The sequence below is a fragment of the Colletotrichum abscissum genome, assembly GCF_030869225.1.
Source record: "Colletotrichum abscissum strain IMI 504890 chromosome Unknown Scaffold_10.1, whole genome shotgun sequence".
NCBI classification, from domain to species: Eukaryota; Fungi; Ascomycota; class Sordariomycetes; order Glomerellales; family Glomerellaceae; genus Colletotrichum; species Colletotrichum abscissum.
The window spans coordinates 433127-452588 of NW_026849988.1; the positions used below are offsets into that span (position 1 = coordinate 433127).

The 19462-nt window shown below is 54.8% G+C and overlaps 9 protein-coding genes across 9 annotated transcripts; 5 read left to right on the plus strand and 4 right to left on the minus strand.

Moving 5' to 3' along the window:
* Positions 1-569: 569 nt before the first annotated feature.
* On the plus strand, positions 570-1367 carry CABS01_05086 (uncharacterized protein; the record flags this gene model as incomplete). The annotated part of the gene is made up of 1 exon (XM_060538456.1): positions 570-1367. The coding sequence occupies one exon, from the start codon at positions 570-572 to the stop codon at positions 1365-1367; it is 798 nt and encodes a 265-aa protein (XP_060405628.1).
* Positions 1368-2583: 1216 nt separating this feature from the next.
* CABS01_05087 (cytochrome P450) lies at positions 2584-4373 on the plus strand (the record flags this gene model as incomplete). Its single annotated transcript, XM_060538457.1, has 2 exons — positions 2584-2721; positions 2811-4373. 2 exons carry the CDS (start codon positions 2584-2586, stop codon positions 4371-4373), a joined length of 1701 nt encoding a protein of 566 aa, XP_060405629.1.
* A 689-nt stretch (positions 4374-5062) lies between these two features.
* CABS01_05088 (uncharacterized protein) lies at positions 5063-6334 on the minus strand (the record flags this gene model as incomplete). Its single annotated transcript, XM_060538458.1, has 3 exons — positions 5063-5804; positions 5859-6083; positions 6141-6334. The coding sequence occupies 3 exons, from the start codon at positions 6332-6334 to the stop codon at positions 5063-5065; spliced, it is 1161 nt and encodes a 386-aa protein (XP_060405630.1).
* A 585-nt stretch (positions 6335-6919) lies between these two features.
* On the plus strand, positions 6920-7354 carry CABS01_05089 (uncharacterized protein; the record flags this gene model as incomplete). Its single annotated transcript, XM_060538459.1, has 2 exons — positions 6920-6957; positions 7042-7354. 2 exons carry the CDS (start codon positions 6920-6922, stop codon positions 7352-7354), a joined length of 351 nt encoding a protein of 116 aa, XP_060405631.1.
* A 2871-nt stretch (positions 7355-10225) lies between these two features.
* On the minus strand, positions 10226-10483 carry CABS01_05090 (uncharacterized protein; the record flags this gene model as incomplete). Its single annotated transcript, XM_060538460.1, has 2 exons — positions 10226-10353; positions 10417-10483. 2 exons carry the CDS (start codon positions 10481-10483, stop codon positions 10226-10228), a joined length of 195 nt encoding a protein of 64 aa, XP_060405632.1.
* A 379-nt stretch (positions 10484-10862) lies between these two features.
* Positions 10863-12014, plus strand: CABS01_05091 (uncharacterized protein; the record flags this gene model as incomplete). Its single annotated transcript, XM_060538461.1, has 3 exons — positions 10863-11225; positions 11408-11452; positions 11826-12014. The coding sequence occupies 3 exons, from the start codon at positions 10863-10865 to the stop codon at positions 12012-12014; spliced, it is 597 nt and encodes a 198-aa protein (XP_060405633.1).
* A 420-nt stretch (positions 12015-12434) lies between these two features.
* Positions 12435-13250, plus strand: CABS01_05092 (uncharacterized protein; the record flags this gene model as incomplete). Its single annotated transcript, XM_060538462.1, has 1 exon — positions 12435-13250. The coding sequence occupies one exon, from the start codon at positions 12435-12437 to the stop codon at positions 13248-13250; it is 816 nt and encodes a 271-aa protein (XP_060405634.1).
* A 973-nt stretch (positions 13251-14223) lies between these two features.
* Positions 14224-14781, minus strand: CABS01_05093 (uncharacterized protein; the record flags this gene model as incomplete). The annotated part of the gene is made up of 1 exon (XM_060538463.1): positions 14224-14781. One exon carries the CDS (start codon positions 14779-14781, stop codon positions 14224-14226), a length of 558 nt encoding a protein of 185 aa, XP_060405635.1.
* Positions 14782-17911: 3130 nt separating this feature from the next.
* Positions 17912-19174, minus strand: CABS01_05094 (uncharacterized protein; the record flags this gene model as incomplete). Its single annotated transcript, XM_060538464.1, has 1 exon — positions 17912-19174. The coding sequence occupies one exon, from the start codon at positions 19172-19174 to the stop codon at positions 17912-17914; it is 1263 nt and encodes a 420-aa protein (XP_060405636.1).
* Positions 19175-19462: the final 288 nt, after the last annotated feature.

The window sequence follows — 19462 nt, forward strand, 5'->3', positions numbered from 1 at the left end:
ACAGCTCCAACGATATTCAAGCTTTCACCAGTCTCCATAACGCATGACATCGTGGTCCTCGTGGTCCCGTCAGTACCGGCACCAAGTCCACTCCAACCCGCACATCCTGCCCTTCCCATCCAGTGGGCCCCGCCGGTTTACGCAACCACGCCAACTTAGTCTCCCCGGACTCGCTCCCCGGATAGGAAGAAGCAGGCGCAAGCGCGCTCTCAAGTCTCTCTCGTGTAATTACACAACAATACCCTACCTACCGGTACGGGGTACAGAGCACTTCGTCCCCTTGTCCTCTCCCATGTATCCGTACCAAACCCTTGCTGCCAGACTCCCGGCAGCTCGGAAACTCATAGCTCGTCTAGATAAGGCCACTATGACCCGCCGTTGTGGACAGTGACGACAGTCTGGGCCCTTCGTTTCTTGATATATGCCCCCTTCCTGCCACGCCCAGTTTCCGCGCCTGTTCTCGTTCTCGTCACTCTTCATCGACACACTTCACCCACCCATTCCACCGTCCATCCCATCTCCAACTCACGCCCAAACTCGCGCCCAAACTCACGCACACGCACACGACGATGAATCTCTCAATCGACAAGACGATGCCTGCCAGCAATCTCCTCTCGGAGCAGGTCCAGCTCGGAGGCACCTACGTTGACACCGTTGTCGAGATATCCGAAGAGCTGTTTCACATGAAGGAGCTTCTACCCCTAGTCAAGCTCCTGACCCTCGTCTACAAGATGCGCTCACCAAACGCTGATGAGGAGCATCACATGAACACCCTTTTGCGGACATTGTCAGGCGACAACCTCAATAAGATAACTACGGACCGGTATCCCGAAGGATTCACCAGAGACGAGATCGTCAAGTCATTCAGCAGATTTCTGAGCCCAGTTCTCAACGGTCTCACCGGCCTCGGCGATTTCGAGCAAGCCGTGGGCGCTGGCGAAGACCCTGACTCATTCCGCCAATTCTGGGCTCTCGACGACAGAAATCTGCTCTCCGACGCCGCTTCAGGCAGAGGCCCCCTCGCCGCAAGCACAGAGCCCATCATCCCATTCCTCGAGACCTTTGTCAAGGACCGCAGTCGCCGCATAGCCTTAACCCAGGATCACGGCGCTCTAGTGCTGGTTCCCAACCAAACGAGGTCCGGCGACGAGATTTGGATGATGTCCCGTGCGTCGTCCCTGGTTGTCGTGCGAAGACTTGATCAGCCGGAAGACTCGACGACAGACCTGAGCGTCCTTGGCGATGCTTACAGCCACGGGTTTGTCAAGGGTAAGCCGCCACGGGGCTGCAAGCGTCAGGCATACGACGACCTGGAATTCTTGACATCGTCCGTTGCTGTTGGCCTCGCCGGCGGTGTGCCGAGGTAGAGACAGTCGTTGACTGGGCTATCTTATTTGCCAGCCATCTGCCGATGTAATCTGGCCATGGTGGGCACGAGACTGCAAAAGCAACACAGCTTTCAAATGTGCAATCTCTCAACATCAGCCATCTAGTCCGAAGGATAGTCAAGCCTTGTTCTGCGCCATGAGCCGATGGAAATCCTCCCGCATGCCCTTGTCGCTGTGGCTGCATCGGATCGCAACACGTATACTTTTTGTACAACAACAACAACAAGCCCGAGGAGCAAAAGTCCCTTGATGAATTATTCAGCGCCAGGGTCAACACCTCGCAGACTCGAAAGGCAGCATTCTGCAGCATTACTTCTTTTGTTGCCTGGGGGGATCATTCAACGCTTCTCCTTGGCATTGGGTTCTGGAAACGGGAGTTTGGGAGACTGGGGATCACGGAATTAGGGAAGAAAAGGAAAGGAAAAGGCAACACAGAACAACACTGGCGCACCATGGGATTCTCTTCAAAATGAAAGAAATTGGGATTTGCATTCTGACACTCATCACTTTAGAGGCATTTTTAGATACCCCAACTTGAATCTTTTATTACATTGAACTTTGAGGAAACGGTGAATTTGATGCAATCTCGTCTATCGCGAACCTACTCAGGTGCTGTGGTCATTGTGGAAGGTGATTTAATTTCCCGGGATGATTTGCTGACAAGTGACAACCCCTCTGGGCCTCCGATCCCAAATGGGGCCCCTGAATCCTCCTGAGCTATCCGTAACCTACGGAATGGTCAATAGGGCTCTAGCGAACCTTAAAGCGACCTAGCTTATCACGAATCAGGTGAATAAAAGACGTAGGTTTCCGTACGGAGCATCGGATACGGAGTCAATGCTTACGCGGGAGCCTAAATCGGAGCGGACCTCATTCACTGACGGCGCCGTTTGTTCTTTCACTGCATCTCAAAATATCTCTGCTTAAATACTCGGGACAATTTTCTTTCCACAAAAGTTTAAACGTCAATTCAGCCGCGCACCGTCGCACGCGGAAACCGTTGGTGAAATTGCACTTTGTGCCACGCGACGACGGTGTCGACGGTGGGAGGCGTTTTTTTATCAAGATTACTCGGGCAACTCTGCAACATATCACAGCTGGCACCAAGTGGAGCACGACGTGGCTGACACTCCCGAGACATTCAGCGGCTGGTGACATATCTTGCACATTCAACATCGAGTTTGAGTTGCACAACATGGACGGGGTCTTGGCTTACATCCTGAGGTCTCTCACGGCGGCCGTCCTAGTCGCCGCCGTGGGATCGGTGTTATACTTTTTTAGGCTTCTGAGGAAGCACCGGGGCAAGATGGCTGAGCTGAGGAAGCAGGGACTGGTGAGTTCTCCTTCGCCCTTCTCATCGCGCTACATCACGTCATGAGAGGCTATCACGAAAATCCACATCAGACTAACCACAAAACACAGCCAATCGTCCCCCACAGCTTCCTCTTCGGCAATCTCCTCGAGGCTAAGAAAGCTTTCGACACCCTTCCGCCGGGCGTCCACGCAAACTACGCCCTCGCCCGCCTGGGCGAGCTCCACGGCAAAAGTGGCGCCTACTACATCGACACCTGGCCCATGGCCGACCCGATGCTCGTCGTCACGGACCCGGACAAGGCCCACCAGACAGTCTACCACCCGGTCGCCGGCGCCCAGAAGCCCCCCATGCTCGTCGGCTGGTTCCACCCCATCACCGGCGGGCCGAGCCAGTTCGACACGAACGGCCGGCCGTGGAAGAACCTCCACGCCCTCTTCAACCCCAGCTTCAGCAACCAGAACATCACCGCCGCCGTGCCCATCATCCTCGGCAACATTGCCACCTTCACCGACCGGCTGCGCGCCAGGGTCTCCACCTCCCGGCGCGATGGTGGTGGTAGTGACGAGGGAGACATGTTCAGGCTGGAACCCCTGATGCTGGACCTCATCACCGACGTCATCGGCGAAGTCCTCCTAAACGTCCGCCTCGAAACCCAGAAACAGCAACATCCCCTCGCCGAGGCAATGAAGGGCCAGCTCCGCCTCAAATTCACCTCCCACAAGCCCGAGAACCTCCTAGCCCCCATCGACCCCTTCCTCCTCTTCCGCACCTGGAACGGGGGGCGCATCCTCGACAACCACATCGAGCACCAAATCAACGCCCGCTTCGCCACCCTTCTGCAAAACAAAGCCCACAACCGCGACAAGTCGGAAAACTTCCAATCCGTCCTCGACAGCGCCCTCGAGAACTGGCTCGCGCAACCCGGGAACGCGGGTCGCGGGGAGCTCGACGCTTCCTACCTCTCCCTCATGACGCGCAACATGCGCATGTTCTTCTTTGCCGGGTACGACTCCTCCGCCGCGACGATAGTCTACTGCCTGCACAACATCGCCTCTCGCCCGCCCATCCTCGCCCGCGTCCGCGCAGAACACGACGCCGTCCTCAGCACCGATATCTCCGCGGCACCGGCCAAAATCGCGGAAACCCCGGCCCTGCTCAACGCCTTACCTTTCACAAACGCCTGCATCAAGGAGTCCCTGCGCCTCTTCCCGCCCGCGGGCGGCATCCGCCAGGGCTGCGCGGATCTAGTCCTGCACGACGCCGAGGGCAATGCCTACCCGACGGACGGCATCGCCGTCAACATGCTACACTGGGCTATTGGTCGGAACCCGCGGTACTGGGCCCGGCCGGACGAGTTCGTACCCGAGCGATGGCTCGTGACGGATCCAAAGGACGAGCTGTACCCGCCAAAGGGCGGCTGGCGGATCTTCGAGTACGGGCCGCGGTTGTGCGTGGGACAGCAGCTTGTCATGACGGAGGCGAGGGCCGTGTTGGCGTGCGTGGTGCGGGAGTTTGATATCCGGGATTGCTATGGTGAGATTGACGGCGGTAAAGGGAAGATTGATACGAGCGGGTTGGGCGGGCAGAGGGTTTTCATGGTGGAGGCGGGCGCTGCGCATCCTACGGATGGGTATCCTTGTAGGGTATCTTTGAGCGGGTATGGGAAGTGAGCGGTCTTAGCCAAGTTCCTGACTAAAATGAAGTACATTTGAGGTGTTCTTCACGTGTTCATGTGTGTGTGCTTTCGCTCGCTTCACAGAATATTTTCTGGCGTGAAAACGGTTGCCTGTGAAGGAAGGGGATGAGGTGCTGATAGTCGAATGCAGAGAAGCGATTTTCGGTAAGAGAATTTAGGCTTCCGTAAAGAGAAAGGCTCTCTATGTCAGTAAGCAAATCAAGTCAAGCACACTGACCTGAGATCCATATTCTCTCGAAGTTAAGACCATGAACCTTACGTATGATTCCCGTGTGAGGCGCACCTCCACTCGGACCTACCATGGGAGACACCTTTGCATGACAAGACCAGTCAGGGGAAAATAATTGTAACGCGGTGCGATGCTTTTCAGTAATGTGTCTTTTTAAAAAAGCGAGAGTGATCTATAATCAAGCCGTGGCTCGTTAACATTGGGATCTCTCTTCCATCCCAACTTTTCCCCCTTTTGGTGTCGTCCGATCCAACACCCGGAACGCCGTGACCCACGTGGTATAACAAGATGAAAAGTGTACAAGTTTGCAATCAGACACCGAGTGTCTGTGCAAGAAGTGAAAGAAAACAATTCGAAAATCAGAAGGGTATATCCGTCCACCACTTTTCAATCATCCGCCTTTTCTCTCTGCGAGTTGGAGGACCATGGAAGCATCACTGGCTCCTCTTGCGCTTCCGCTCCCAAGTGTTCTCCCCAGCACCGCCGCCAACAATATCCGACTCCTCGATCTCGATCCTCGGTAGCGGCGGCATAGCCGACAAAATCGGTGGGCTGCTCGGTCCGACAACACTATCGTCGCTGTCCTGCCTCCGATGTCCAAGAAGCGCCTGCCTATCTCCCCCACGACCATGCACCGCCTCCTCCTCGTCCATCTCTGGCACGGCGACGAGGACGTGCGAGCTGCCCCAGCTCGGCGCGCGTCCCATGCTCTCCCGCGTAACGACCTTTCCGTTTGACATTGATCCGCTGCCGACATAGCTGTCGCTTCGGCCAAGGGGATCCGCGCCGGGGCTGCTGTTGTTCGCCCACCCAAACTCATTACTCATGGCGCGTTCGACCATATACCTATCGAACTGCGTGTCTCTTTCGTTGTTATACTGCGAGGGTCTGCGTTGTAGGGATGTTGCTTCGGATTCCTGCTGTTGCTGTTGCTGTGCCGTCTGTTGTGTTTCTTGCTTCTGAAGCGATGACTTTGTTGAGGATGTGGATATCCGGCGGAGGGAACGGTCTGCAAGGCTAAGGCCGCCGATGGAAAGGCGACCATTGTAGGAGGTCTCGCCTTCGAGGTCGTTGAAGCCGTAGGGCTTGTGGTTTACGGGGTAATGGTAGTCGTCGTACTTGACGAGTCGGCGATACGTCTGGATCGAGTAAACGCCTGGTATGGCGACGAGGATTCTGTGTGTTGTTAATTGTGTCCCTAAGGGAGTCATGATTATCGGCGTGGCTTACAGAAGAAAACAATCCAAGCCGAGACCAACAACTGAGTAGTGGCTGTCCTTTCTCTGCACGAATACCACAACATCGAGAGCTAGAACGGCCAGGGAGCAGACGATCTTCAAAATGTGGGTAAAAAGCATGGTCCATGGCGTCAGGGTTTCGGCGGCGAGCTTTGAGATTTCGTAAAACGTGGAAAATAGGCAGACGAGGGAAAAGGCGATGTTGACAGATTCCCAACTATACCCGGGTCAGTACACGAACTTGATGGTAAACACAGTCCCAACCCTGACTTACACGACCTCTACCATGGGAAACATCCCTTTTGTTTCCTCCTCGGTTTCCCAGTTCCTAAGAGTATCCGATAGGCGCCAAGAGAAGAGAGCGATGACGACGAGGAAGACTAGCAACTGAAGGATCCAAAGAGGCACAAGCAGCGCCATGCGCCATCTTGACCGGTCGAACTGAGCTTGTTGGCGGTGTAGAACCATTGCTGCGGTTTCTTGTTTGTGGTAAGGATGATGTTCCTCGGAGGCTTTTGACTCGGGTCGCCGGAGTTGATGTTGTTGTTCGAGGCTGAGGAAGACTAGTCTGGACTCAAGGCGAACACAGGGAGTTATAAGCTGAAGGTCTTAGGATGAAAATCATAACAATGACGACAGGGGTAGTCAGTCGGAACAGGGCCCGAGAAGCGCGGAAAGGGAGGCTGTGATGAGGCGACCCAGGTGGCAGGTAGTTGCTTGATTCGAGTGTGTCTGCAAATTGCTATATATAAAACCACCTCTTCCAGAAAGCCGGGACGTCTGAAATGAGCAAGAGGAATTCCCAGCCAGGCTGCAGTATATCGAGGGACACCAAGCCCTGTCCAGGAAACACCGCTCTAGTCACAACTTGCTTCTGCCCTAGGCGGATTGGCTGGGCATCAGGGCATCTGGGGCCGCTCTACTCCAGGTTGAAAGCGGTGAAGCGTACTCTGTATACAGCCACGATTGTTTCATTGGACAAACCCTTCAGGTTCCCGCAGTGAGCTGCCCCTTGTCAGCCCAGTTCAGCTCCTAGCACTGATCGGGGGCGTAATGGATACCTTTGGAGAAGGACTCAAGGAGTCTGAGCAGTGGGAACGTTGGGAGCAACGGGGGTCCTCCGCTAGTCATCGTTGGATTGTTGGAGCCTAGCAGCTAAGCTAGGGTGATCTCAGGGTCTCGGGCCATGAGGAGATTAACGCCGTGACGCCTTCCCGCGAGAATAGCCACCACCCCTATGCCTGCGCGGCTCCCTTCCGTGGACCACCACGCAAGGGCGAGTATCTTGCCGAATGGTGGAATGTTGCCATCCCACCCACTACTCTGTGCTGTGTGAGGCATCGAATGGCGTTTGCGGCTGAGGTCAGGGCCATACGATCGATATCACTCGATCAGGCAAGCGGCCCTGGCCATCAGTTCATGCCCACCTCGTCCCTCGCAGACCAGGCAATAGCGAGCATCCTGATACTGCCAGAGACGCTGCGCTGACAGCATGGCAGACAACAGCATAGTGGGCAATAAGCGCGGTACCTCGAACAGATGGCTGCAAAGTCCTTCTTGTTCAGGTGATTCGCAGTGCCAACAAATGCGCACCCAGCTTCACAGCCTAGCTGATGTCGAACAAAACAGGAAATGCGAGTCCCAGAGTTTCGGCTCTCTATAGCGAGGTGGAGGGTCGGGCAGATCAAGGGTTGGCTCCAATTTCATCTCGCTACGCGCTTGTCGTCTTCCTTCAGGATCGGCTGTCGATGGGCATGAGACGCGCTTGTGGTGGCTGCGCAGGCAAAATCAACCAAAACCGGTCCACTTGTAAAATTCCCCGCCTAACCCATTGGAGATTGTATCATTTTGCGGCACAGGCAGACACGTTTTGTTCGTTCTGGGTGCACTGGTCTCCGAAACAGGACCATCGAGGGCTGCTGTAACTAGTGAAAGTCGTGGTGGGGAGGGGTTCCCACTAACTGGCTGGTCCAACGTCCGAACGTGGGTGACTGGGCCGGTCTTGTTGGTCTGTTTGATGATGTGGTGACTTCTCCTTGGCTGTTCAGCCTGTTCTGAGCTCTGGTCTCCTCCCCAAGAAACCAACGGCATTTTCAGCAGGGCTGACAGGGTGGGGAGAAATGTTGAAAGCGGTCTAGTTCAAGGCTAATTCGAGCGTCTCACTGCTGACGCCAGGGACGAGAGACATCGTCCGGTTCCTGGTTTCTATTGCAATCTGTTCATCTCTTGTGCTGTCCTTGCATGGGACGGTGAGGCTGTGATCCGTCAAGGCTGCAGCTTTGCACGAGGACTTTGCGCGAGTTTATCTCGATGAGGACCGTAGATGGGAAAGGTGAGATGCCATGGCGAGGCCGGATTGTTTACGACGAGCTTCATTGAGGTTGGGTCTGTCCCTAACCCACTTGGTTGCATTGGATGTGACTCTGGAGTCCGACGCAACGGGACAAGTACCCATCGTTTGGGTCGTTGGTGCAATGTTGTGGTATGGCAGGGTAGGGTAGGGAGCTCGGAAGATTATTGTTAGTTTGTCTGCAGTCGAGACCATCGGCTACCAGACAGTCTTGGTAAAAAGAAACGACCAAGACACGTTTGGAGGTGAGCGCGGAATTGGAAGACGGTGGAAGAAGCAAGTGAGTCAACGCCTGAGGTGACGAGAGAGGGCTGTGCACTGCAATACCTAGCCATCGAGCCTTCCCAAACGATGGAAACTAGAAGGTGGGTCGCCACCTTGTCTCTCGTCTGTGCCTTCCATCTCTGTTTAGCATTTTCCCCTTACCTGTTCAACTTTAAATCTTTCCTTTAGACGACCCAAATAATGTCTCAATTGGGAGACTCAACGTCAATGCTTCCGTTCGTGTGCTGATCAAATGAGAAGACATCATCTGAACGCCTGGTACGGCGGGAAAAGTGATGCGGAAGCATGAAAGATCGCCATAGGGCATCAAGCACACCGTTATAGAACGGCAACCGGCTGGCATGACTTGATGAGCAGCCAAGTCAAGCAGTCAGTTTCAGACGATAACGAACTCGCCAAAGGCACGAATCGGACGCCTGGCCATGCCAAAGCAGTAATCCTTGTCCTCCGCCCGTCCCGTCACGTTCATGTCAAAGACGTCAGCTCGTCAAGAAGCAGTATCATCGACAATTGACTTTCGTTGGATCGTCCTCCATCAGCCGACAACTGAGCAACTCTGAAGTTGTCAACGACCCAGATGCCCGGAATGTAACGTCCTTGTCTGCGATGCATCACGCCCCCAAACAATCGCCCCAACACCAACGAAACATCAGACACAAACTCTATTGAGCCCCAAATGATCTCGACCTTTTCTTATCGACCTTTGACCATTGCATATAGGCGGTGTGGAGCGGCCCTGTCTGTTGTTGCCAACCAGCCCCAACAGACCAGAGACTCGGGTCAGCATTGCCGTGACAGCGATTGCACTCAGCCTACAATCCAGACATATGGGGCTCGCTGGAAAAATAATGAATCCATGGAGCATCCAGAAACAGGCACTCGCATTACCGAGCCCCGTCCGCAACGCAGCAGGCTATTCAGCGGAGCAGCTGTATCAAAGCAGGAAGAGAACCCGCTTCGCAAGACGATGTAGCGTGGCTGAGCGACCAGACGAGAAACCGGACCCCCAGTTCCTCACTACTCGTGGAGACAGGTCGTTGTGCCCACTGCGCTAGGCGTCTGAAGCGAGCTGCGCATGCTGCCCCTCTCAGGCGTACCCCTGCCACCGCCCAAATGGAGTGGGTTTGGCGCGTTTAAGCTTACAGCCAAGTTGTGGTCTTCCTCGAGCCTAGGTCTTCCCAAGTTTGCAGTAAGCAGAAGATAGCAACCGTCGTCGGGACACTTCCTCTTCCGGTTATGTTCGAGAGGCTGATCACCTGCCGAGTCAGTTTGACGTGATGGATGGTGAGTGACAGTTTGGCTGGCGCATTGATTGACACACATCAGAGATGATGCCGCTGACGCAAGCATGGAAAGGAGAGAGCGCGAGGGGTACTGCAAGAATGACTCCTGTGAGAAAAGACTGGAAGCCAGTGACAACCGCATAGCGGCGTGCTACTGACTGCCAGGTTATATTTCAGAATTATCTGCCACAGAAGGCGGGGGGATATTGTCTGTCACCCATTCCTCTGGTTCCGGTCCCAAAATTCAAAGTAAAGCCAAAATCATTGATTGATTTGCCATGATGCCTATATCGCCCTGTAACCCTCCATACCGGTATTGCCGCCAGATTACGAGTTTATGGACGTATTTAATAATGTTGTGTTGTCGTTTTGCAGTTCGTGATAGTGTCCGTCGGGCTCTATTTCCCAATCCTTCTCTTTAAGTCGGTTTGGCTTGATTGTTTAGAGACCGGCTTCCTTGTTGGCCTGGTAAACGCCGGCAGTGTTGAAAGGAACGATGTTGCCGTTGGCATCCGTCATGGCGGCTTCGTTGACGGGAACAGTGGAAGCAGCCTGGCGCTTCTCGACCACTGAGCTCATGTTAGTATTCCCTAAGCTTCATCCATTATAGCCAAATCGAGATGGCAACGTACTCTCGGTAGGAGCGGCAGCAACGAAGGCAGCGGCAACGGCGAAAAGAGTGAAAACGGAGTACTTCATTTTGACGGTTGGTTGGAAAAGTTGTTGATTGGAACGAGTGGTCGGCCGGCGACGAGCAGATAAGTTGTACAAGAAGAGAAGGTTGTAAAAGTCAAGTACGTTGAGAGAGAGTGTTGGTTGACTAACAAGATCGAAAGAAACAGAACACGGCAAGGAGACGGACGTATTTGTATGTTATCGATGAAGCCCACATACCTTACTTTCGCCCCCCGTCCCCTCAGGGGGGTCTCTCTGTGCCAAGTATCACCATCGACATCACACATCAGACAAGGACGCTATAGACGAGGAACACCGATAGCGCACGGCTACACGGCCACACACACGCAGATCTGCCATCCAAATTCTGACTGGAACTTTACAGTCCTGTCGCTCCCGCACCATGAAGTTGAGACCAAGCGGTCAGGGCTTCCCAACGCCCGGTTCCATCCCTGGCCGTGGTCGCCGCGACCCGCCTGCCCTCGCAACTTTCAATAGCCCTGGTCATCCACGAAGGAGGCAGCCGCGAGCTCTTCCAGACGAGGCCAAGTTCGACGTGGGTGAAAACAAGGGACTTCCCGGCGTGTCATCTGCACTTACAGGAACGGTGCCAAGACTTGGAACAAGAGAGTTGAGGAAACCATGGGATATGGAGCTGATTGACTGGCCCATCCCTATCATCTGGAGACTTCTCTTCCTCCTCTGTCCTCATCTCTTCCATCTTCCCCAGCCTGTCCGCCTGGTGTCTGCTTCAAGCCCACGTCAGGTAAGTGGATAGATCGGCATCTTTTTGGGGTGAGGTTTGATCGCGGGAGTAGAGGACTCCAGAGGGGACGATGGGGCAACGTCTGAAACTGGGCTGTGACGAAGAAGCCGCGTAGCAGTGGCCCCACTAGTCAAAATGAGTGCCTTTGTCACAGAAGCCCATCGATCCTCCTCTCTCGCAAGCCGCAACCCCTGTTGCCCAAGGCTAGGACGAGCGAAGATCAGACAGTAAGCCGCTCGCTTTCAGCAAGTTCCGGTAGCAAAGTCAGCAGGGGAAGGCGGGGTTTCGAAGGGGGAGTCGAGGGACTGCGGCGGACGCTACCCCGGCCGCTGCATGTTGCCAAGTCTTCACCCCGGTGTACCTTATTCGTGAAGCTTGGCTTTGAGGTTGATCAGTGGGAATGGCGCTCCCGGGACGTGGGATGGTCCAGACTTTCTCGTCCTTGCGAGAGACAGGAGAGGCGTAGAGAACAGACCGGTTCCAGGGGGCGGCTCACTTCTTCGACAGCGGAATGACGGGATGAAGAAGGCGTTCGGACCAGTGTCATTCCTGTTCAGGGGGCGTTTCGAAACTGGCTGACCCTTGCTACATCGACGTCAGGGAGAGTTTGATATGGGAAAATCATTAGAGCGGCCCGTTAGTATTTTTAGCGCCGACTGCCTCCTCGACTTCTGTTCACAGGCACTCAGCAACTTAGTCATCCAGAAATCGAGAGGTGTGGCTGATGATATGTGGCGCATGGCATATGGAGCAGTCAGCCTGCGTCAGCCACAGCACAGCATAGCATAACCGAGCTATGCAAATTGTGCCCGGTGACATCTCACGACATAATTGCCCCAGAACTGCACAACCGCCGGGGCCAAATCGCGGGGTTCCGTTATCTGAAGTGGGGTTTGAAGCGGTACGTAGCGCTGATCAGCACCTCGAGCTACCATACCTAAGGTATACTCGAAGCAGGCAGCCCCTCCCCGGCCCGAGCTGACCTCACTTGGGGGAAGCTTTCCTCGCCATCCCCATTTCCTTCTCTTCCGTACTCAACTACTGCAAATCTCGTCCATCTCCGCGTCCCCTGCTGAACCTCGTGCGGTCGCCAGCCCGAACAACTCTCTGGAACGCCCTGTAGCTCTGCGTCTCATTCCGAAGACACGCCACCACCATCGCCACCACTGTCACCTCACACCACCCGCCAGATTCTTTTGAAACGAGCTCATGGCTTCCGTGGAACACTGCCTCTGCTGCTTCGAGGCTCTGGCTTCGCACCTGGAGAAGCGGCCGGGACTGTCCCTCAAGGAGATCAAACAGTCATGGCCCGAATACGCCAAAACCCTGTCACCCGGCCTCGGTGACGGCAAGGACGGCAAGAAGCTCATCCCGGCCCTGCAACGCCTTGCCGAACCCTCCAGCGACTCCGCCTCGGCCTCCTCCGGCTCTAGCATCTCCCTCTCCGCCGAGACACCCGCAACCTCCGCCGACTCCCTCGCCGAAGACGACGAAACCGACGACATCTCCGAGTCCCCCCTCTTCGTCACCTGGAACACCGTCTCCCCCCGCTCGGGCCACCGCTCGCTGCGCGGCTGCATCGGCACTTTCGAAGCACAAGACCTCGCCGACGGCCTGTCGAGCTACGCCCTCACCTCGGCGCTGCACGACATGCGCTTCCCGCCCGTCGAGGCCCCCGAGCTCCCCTCCCTCGAGGTCGCCGTCACCCTCCTCACCGACTTTGAGGACGCCGACGACGCCATGGACTGGACCCTCGGCGTGCACGGCCTGCGCATCAGCTTCTTCTACCACGGGAAACGCTACGGCGCGACGTACCTCCCCGACGTCGCCGTCGAGCAGGAGTGGACCAAGGAGGAGACGCTCGTGAGCCTCATGCGCAAGGCGGGGTGGATGGGCAGCAAGAGCAAGTGGCAGGACGTCGAGCTCAAGGTCGTGCGATATCAGGGTAAGAAGGAGTCTTTGGAGTATGGCGAATACAAGAAGTGGGCCGACTGGGTTCAGAAGAACAAGACGAAGTCGGGCTGAGCTAAGCATCCGGGCTTTCTGTGCTGTCAACATTATGATGAAGAATATGGGAATGGCGTTATACTTGGGAATTGAGACATCCACTTTTAGGAGTCATGGATTAGGCAATGGGTTACATGGATATAGAAGGCTTCTAATCCCTTCTACTAGATGGAGGGATGCCTTTGTGTGGTAATACAGGCAACTTCAGCTCTACAACTCTAGCTAACCGTTTGTGCGGGTAATGAATCATGGCTATGTTCGTATGTGGCAGATGTTGTAGCGACATCTGAGTGCTCTTGGTAGCTAGTAACATGACAACGGCGACGATTCGAAATGATAGGATTCGTATCTCAATCAGCGCTGGAAGCTCATCTACTATAGTAGCAAGGTTTGGTCAATGTAACTTCATTATCAGTGTTCAACCTGAGACATGGCCCCCAGGCCTCTTGGGCATCATCTAAAGTGTTAGTCATTGAATCTGAGGTATCTTGGGCGCTGCTCTGACAGTCACTTACTTACGAGATGATAAGCTTCCCTCCTCACCGGCGTCGCAAAGTCTTGATACTCTTCCGTCCACGGCGAACTTGGTACTACATCAGACTCTGCGACACTGCGTACTTATGCATTCCCTTACACTTCGAAAGTGGGATGCGACTTCAAAGCACAGGATATGAGATGAATACGCGAAAAGCCACCACGTCTGCACAATTCTAGCACATGTCATATACGAGGCTTGCAAGGGAGAGACGTCCTTGATGTATACAGATGACTTTGCTCTTGGTATCAGGTCTAATTACATTGTACCGCACGCAAATAAATACATTTCATAAAGTCGTAAGAGTTGTGTTCGCTCCTTGTGTCTTGGTTACACAAACAAAAGTCCTCGGGAATCTGGAATCAACCCGAAGACACCTCGCAACAACAGCATGTAATCATGCAGCTGGGTCCTCATCTCACCAGAGGAGCCCAGCTTTCCTCCCCTCCTTCGTGTCTAGTATCTCGTCCTGCTGCGACTGCTACGGTACACATTCGCAGGCGGCAAAGGCGACCCGCTAGCCCTCCTCCTCTTGTCAACGACAACAGGCTGCGTGTACCGAACCTCGTCAACCACATACGACGGGCGCCGGCTATGGCTGTGCCTCGAGGTCTCGTGGTGGTACCGGTGCTGCGTGCGTCTGCGATGCCTCGAGCCGGGCGATCGGCCGCGGTACCGGCGACTGCGCTCGTCGTACTCGTCCTTTTCGGACCAGTCGTTGGGCCGGCTCCACATGCCGCACGACTTGACGATCCACAGCAGGAGGAGGAAGCCGGCAATGGAGCCGATGACGATGCCGGCGATGGCGCCCCCGCTGAGGTTGTTGTTGGAGGCGGACTCTTCTGTCGTCTCGGGGGTCGAGGTGATTGTCGTGACGACTTGGCGGGAGGCGAGGATGGCGCGGAGGGGGGAGGGGAGGGTTCTTGTTGGTGGGAGGAAGTCTGATGGGTGACGTTTTGTGAGACCTGCGGCGAGGGCCGAGAGTGTGTGTGAGATTGGTGTTATCGGTGCCATTGTGTTGAGAATATGTTTATTTTGGATGGTGGTGTATGTTGTATGACTGATGTTGTAGGACTGGTGGGAGCTATGTGTGAGTGGCCGTTGATGGGTGAAGTCTAGTAAAGACACCCGAAGGAAGATGAGACCTCAGATGACAGCTGAGCTAGACCTTGCAAAGGGCGGGGAGGGAAGGACACAAGTGATAAATAGTATGTAGTTGGTGACAGGAATATGACGCCCGTCTACCATAATGAGCGCATTCCAATAAGAGAAGGGCAGGGCAACCTTATGGGTATGGCTCACTGCAAACCTGCCAAGCGAACTTCTCAAAGGCCACCCCCCGGCGAGGACGATTGAATGGGGCTGGGTGGGAAGCCCGGGCCTGCAATTCATGGGCCTTATGGATGTGACAAGCAGGGGTAGGGATGTCACGAAGAGCCAGTGATGAGAGCCAACAGCACCGGGGAGCAAAGTGAACAAGTGTGTGAGTGGAAACATTTTCTTCGTGCCATGGGCATTGACGGGTAGCATTGAACAAGCGCAGGAAAGGCAGACGGAATTCTTGGTCGAATCCCCCCCCCCCCCGCTCGAGTTTGCAGGATAAATCTTGGACTAACACCACGGACTACGACGCAGATATGCAGTATTTTCCCTCGGTAGCTTGGTCTGCCGAACTGCGAGTAACCCGGGTTTGAGGGGACTTCAAGCTTTTGCGCCTGAGCGAGTGTTAGTTCAAGCTTGTTTTACCTCCAGCTCTACCGCCATTCCCTACGTCCAAGACAAAGAAGCTATTTACCCAACGCGGGGTCCACCGCGTCTCGGGGACCATTGTCTCTGATGCGCCGTTTTGATCAATTGTTTTAGTTCGAGCAAGGAGGCCCGTTTGAATTTGATGAATCAAACCACAACCCTGGTCTCGACTTTCCTCATCTGGAGGGAACATTACGTCTTGTCTTACACGGGAGAGGAGGAAGGGAGGGCGGGGGGTTGGTCGCCCGCACAGCACCAGGTATCCCAATTGAGATTTCTCCATAACAAAAGGCCTAGACGATCAGAAAAAAACAAGCTGGCGATGCCGGACAGAAGGTTAATTCGCGATACGACTCAAAGCTAGGCGTGCTAGGGCTAGTACATCGCAGTAGGGAAGAAAAAAAGACAAGAAGTTGAGCGTGGATCCCGCCGAGGACCATCACAGCTACGTCACTGGCTCGTGGCCGGGGTGGCTGGGTGGATGCTCAAAAATTCCGCATCGGCCGAGAAAGCGCCATTGCTATTCGCCAGACCAGGCCGGAGTGGGCTCTCCGGCACCTCGGGCCTCCCCACACCTTGACACACCACCAACCAAGCCCCGTCCCTTTCTCACCCGCCCGCCTGTCATCCCGTCACAAGGACGTCCAGCGCACAGCGAACCTTCTCCAGCCCACGGCGCCGACTTTCCTCTCTGCCGCCATGTTCCTTGTTCCTGGGGCTAGCGTCCCGTGTCTTTGATCTCGATCTTTTTATTTTCCCTCCCGGACTGCCGGCGTTTTCTGTGCGCGTGAGACACCCATCCACCATCGCAAGAAGGAAGTGGGAGGGAAGAACGCCCCTCTCTGTTGGATGCAGTTGACGGCGCGGGCAGACCGTTCTCTGCGACTAGGGGAAGGGCGCCTGTCCCGAGTTGCATTGGGCTTCCAATATAATACAACATGCCGGTCCAGAAATTCATGCCCCGAGCTTTTCTCCATCATACGAGGACACGCCGTTGGGCGAGTCAGGTTTCAGCGAATCATTCTTTCACCGAGCTCACCGGGCTCACCACAAACAGCGAAAGAGCTTGACATTGTACCGTTTCGGGTGTCTTGGCGGAGTCCCCATGACCCAAAATAAACGATCTTCAGGGACGTTTGCACGCCCTACGCAGTAGAACAGCGATCACGATAACCTTACCAGCTTTTAACAACATTCTTCCTCGTGCCCTTAGATTAATTAAATAGTATTTAGTTTTTGATGATCTCTCTTGTGATGTAGTTGTCATTTAGGTTTATACCGATGGGATTCACACCACGAAACCACCCAGAGCCCAGAACAATCCCAGCAATCAGTCGACGATCTGGGAATTGCGCTCTACCGTCAACGTAGGATAACCTGCTCAAAACAGCCGCATTCCCCTCAAGCTTCTGTGTCACATTTAAGACCAAGAACCACGGCTCGGCCGACTCGCCGCGCGGCAACCATTCGAGAAACAATTGAACGGCCCGCAGCCCGGATCTGCCGAAAGGTTATCGTGATGGGGCCCGTTGGACTTAGATGAGGGAACCCGCTTCCTGTGGGGACCCGGATCTGCGTTCGAGCCTGGGCCCTGGGGCGCGTTCTTTACAAAACGTCACGGGAGGATCTGAGATTTTACATTTAAATAAGCTGCACAGCAGCTTGGTAACGAATGTTTCGACGAGAATTATGAGTTGACTGGGTCGAATGCTCTTTATAGTCTGGACCTGCGTCAACCTGCGTCTATCATGACCCACGTGGAGCTATGGAGTACGCATGCAGGGTCTAATGTTATTGCTGACCGTGACAGGACGACAAGGTGTCTCATTTCGGGTTGTGGCAGGGTGCTTGACTCTGCTGCTTTCCCTTTTGGGATGAATCCCTGTTGTTGGTATGCTCTTGACTAAGAGCTTCTTCTCGAGAGGAGTTCACGAGCCATGCTTTCCTCTTTGCAGTGAAGATCTATGTCTGCTCTTAATAACTTCCTTCCTTCGGTATGGAAAGCTTCCTTCATGGGGCACCACCCAGCTAGTTCAGAGAATGGATGGGTGAGCCCTTGCCAACATGCACCCTCGCCTCGCCAAAGTCACGATATTCTACGATGCCCTTTTTGTGCGATTGGCTCTTCCGACCTTTCATTGCGATTTGAACCAGATCACGATATACACAATGCGCTTTTTGTACGATTGGCTCTTCCGGCCTTTCACTGCGATTTTAACCTTCCCTGAGGCGATGACTGGAGCTGTCTCAAATGTACCGTACCTGATCGGACTTCACTGCGATTTCAAGGCTCTCAAAGGCAGTGGTAAGGGGCCGAAAAGAGTGGGATGAGAGCCTTGAGTGCGTCTATTCCAAGGAACCATAAGCCGGCCATGAGTCTCGATTGGATACTTCCTCATCTAAGCCTCCCTCTCCAAGTAAAGTGCTTCTTCGGATCCGCCGCCAACTCCCTCATCGCTTCGACATCCCCCGTCTCTGACCCGCTCTCAATCGTACCAGCCTCAACAGCTAGCTTGGCATACTTGACAGCCAGTTTATTCCTCCCAAGCAAATTAAAGTTGAGCGCCGCAGTCGTATACGCGCCAGCCAGCTTTGACTCAAGCCTCTCCTCCTTATACAGCTTCAAAAACCTCTCCACCGTCGCCACGGTCACCTTGGCGCCGATATCAGAGAGCTGCCTCTCCAGCTCCTCCACCTCCATCAGCCGCTGATCCGAGGCGGCGGCGAGCTTCTTAGTCAGGCTGCACTGCGAGCACCCGCACTCAAAGCCCCACGCCCTCTTGGCGCGGTGCTGCCGCACGGAGCGGACGCCAAGCTGGTCGAGGTACGATATCGTCAGCTCCTCGCCAGGCTTGACCGGCCTGACGATGGTGGTGCGGTGGCGCAGGCCGTCGATGCGGAAGGCGACATTGGGGCGGCAGTCGTGGTTGTACCGCGACACCTCGGGGAAGTTGCCGTAGTGGTGGCCGTCACCCTGCGCACCGCCGCCGAGGTCCATCTGGAACGAGTTGGTCGCCATGATATCGCTGACCTTGTGGCCGCCAAAATGTCCCATCTGGTCGAGGAAGGTCTTGCGTGTTGCAGCTGGCAGGAAGCTCGTGGCGCTGTCGAGGAGGAAGTGTCGGTCTGCTGCTGGCGTGCGCTCGATGAAGGCGCGGTGAGCGAGGAGGACTGGCGTCTTGAGCATGACTGTGTCGCCCCGGGCAAGGGTCTTGTTGGCGAGCATGCCGAGTCCCTTGCCTTCTACCTCTGCGATCTGGAATGATGGATTCCGTGATGACGGATCATCTTCTCGGTTTGGAGTCTGTAGGTTTTGTTCCAAGCTCTTTGCTTTCTGCACGTTTTCTGGTGTCGAGATGATGACGATCCCACGCCCATTTGCAAAACCGCGATTTGCGTATAAGCAGTAGGCTCCTGCGCACCCGTGAGGCCCCGTCCATCCTAATGGCTCAGTTTCTGTCGTCTCATTCCGTGGCCTCTGCCTAGTCTCCGTATCTTGCTTTCTTTCTGTCGCAATGTCCCAAGTCGAACATTCTAAGAGCGTCTCGAGTGGTGTCCAAGGGCATGTTCGTACCCCGCCCCGATATACTTGGGCCTCTGATGCGACCGTGTAAGACGCGAACGCGAGAGGAAACAGCAATGAAGGAGACAGCATCATGTGTGTCTAAAGGTGTAAGGAAACCTAAAATTTGGAGCCTCTATTTTTTATGAGACGAATTTGCATTTCTGTCAGTTGCCTGACGTGGAGTTAAAGTATCCCGCCTTGTGGACATGGGATGAAAAAGCTGCCTCTTGCCGTGTGTTGGTCTTGGCATCGAGGAGGACCCCCACCCGTTTCAGCAACGTTTCTGAAACCTGACTGGCTAGGAGATCAGCGCAACGAAGGCGGCTTTGCGGCTCGTCCCCGTCTCATATTCTCTTGGGACATAGCAGCCGTTGATTCAGC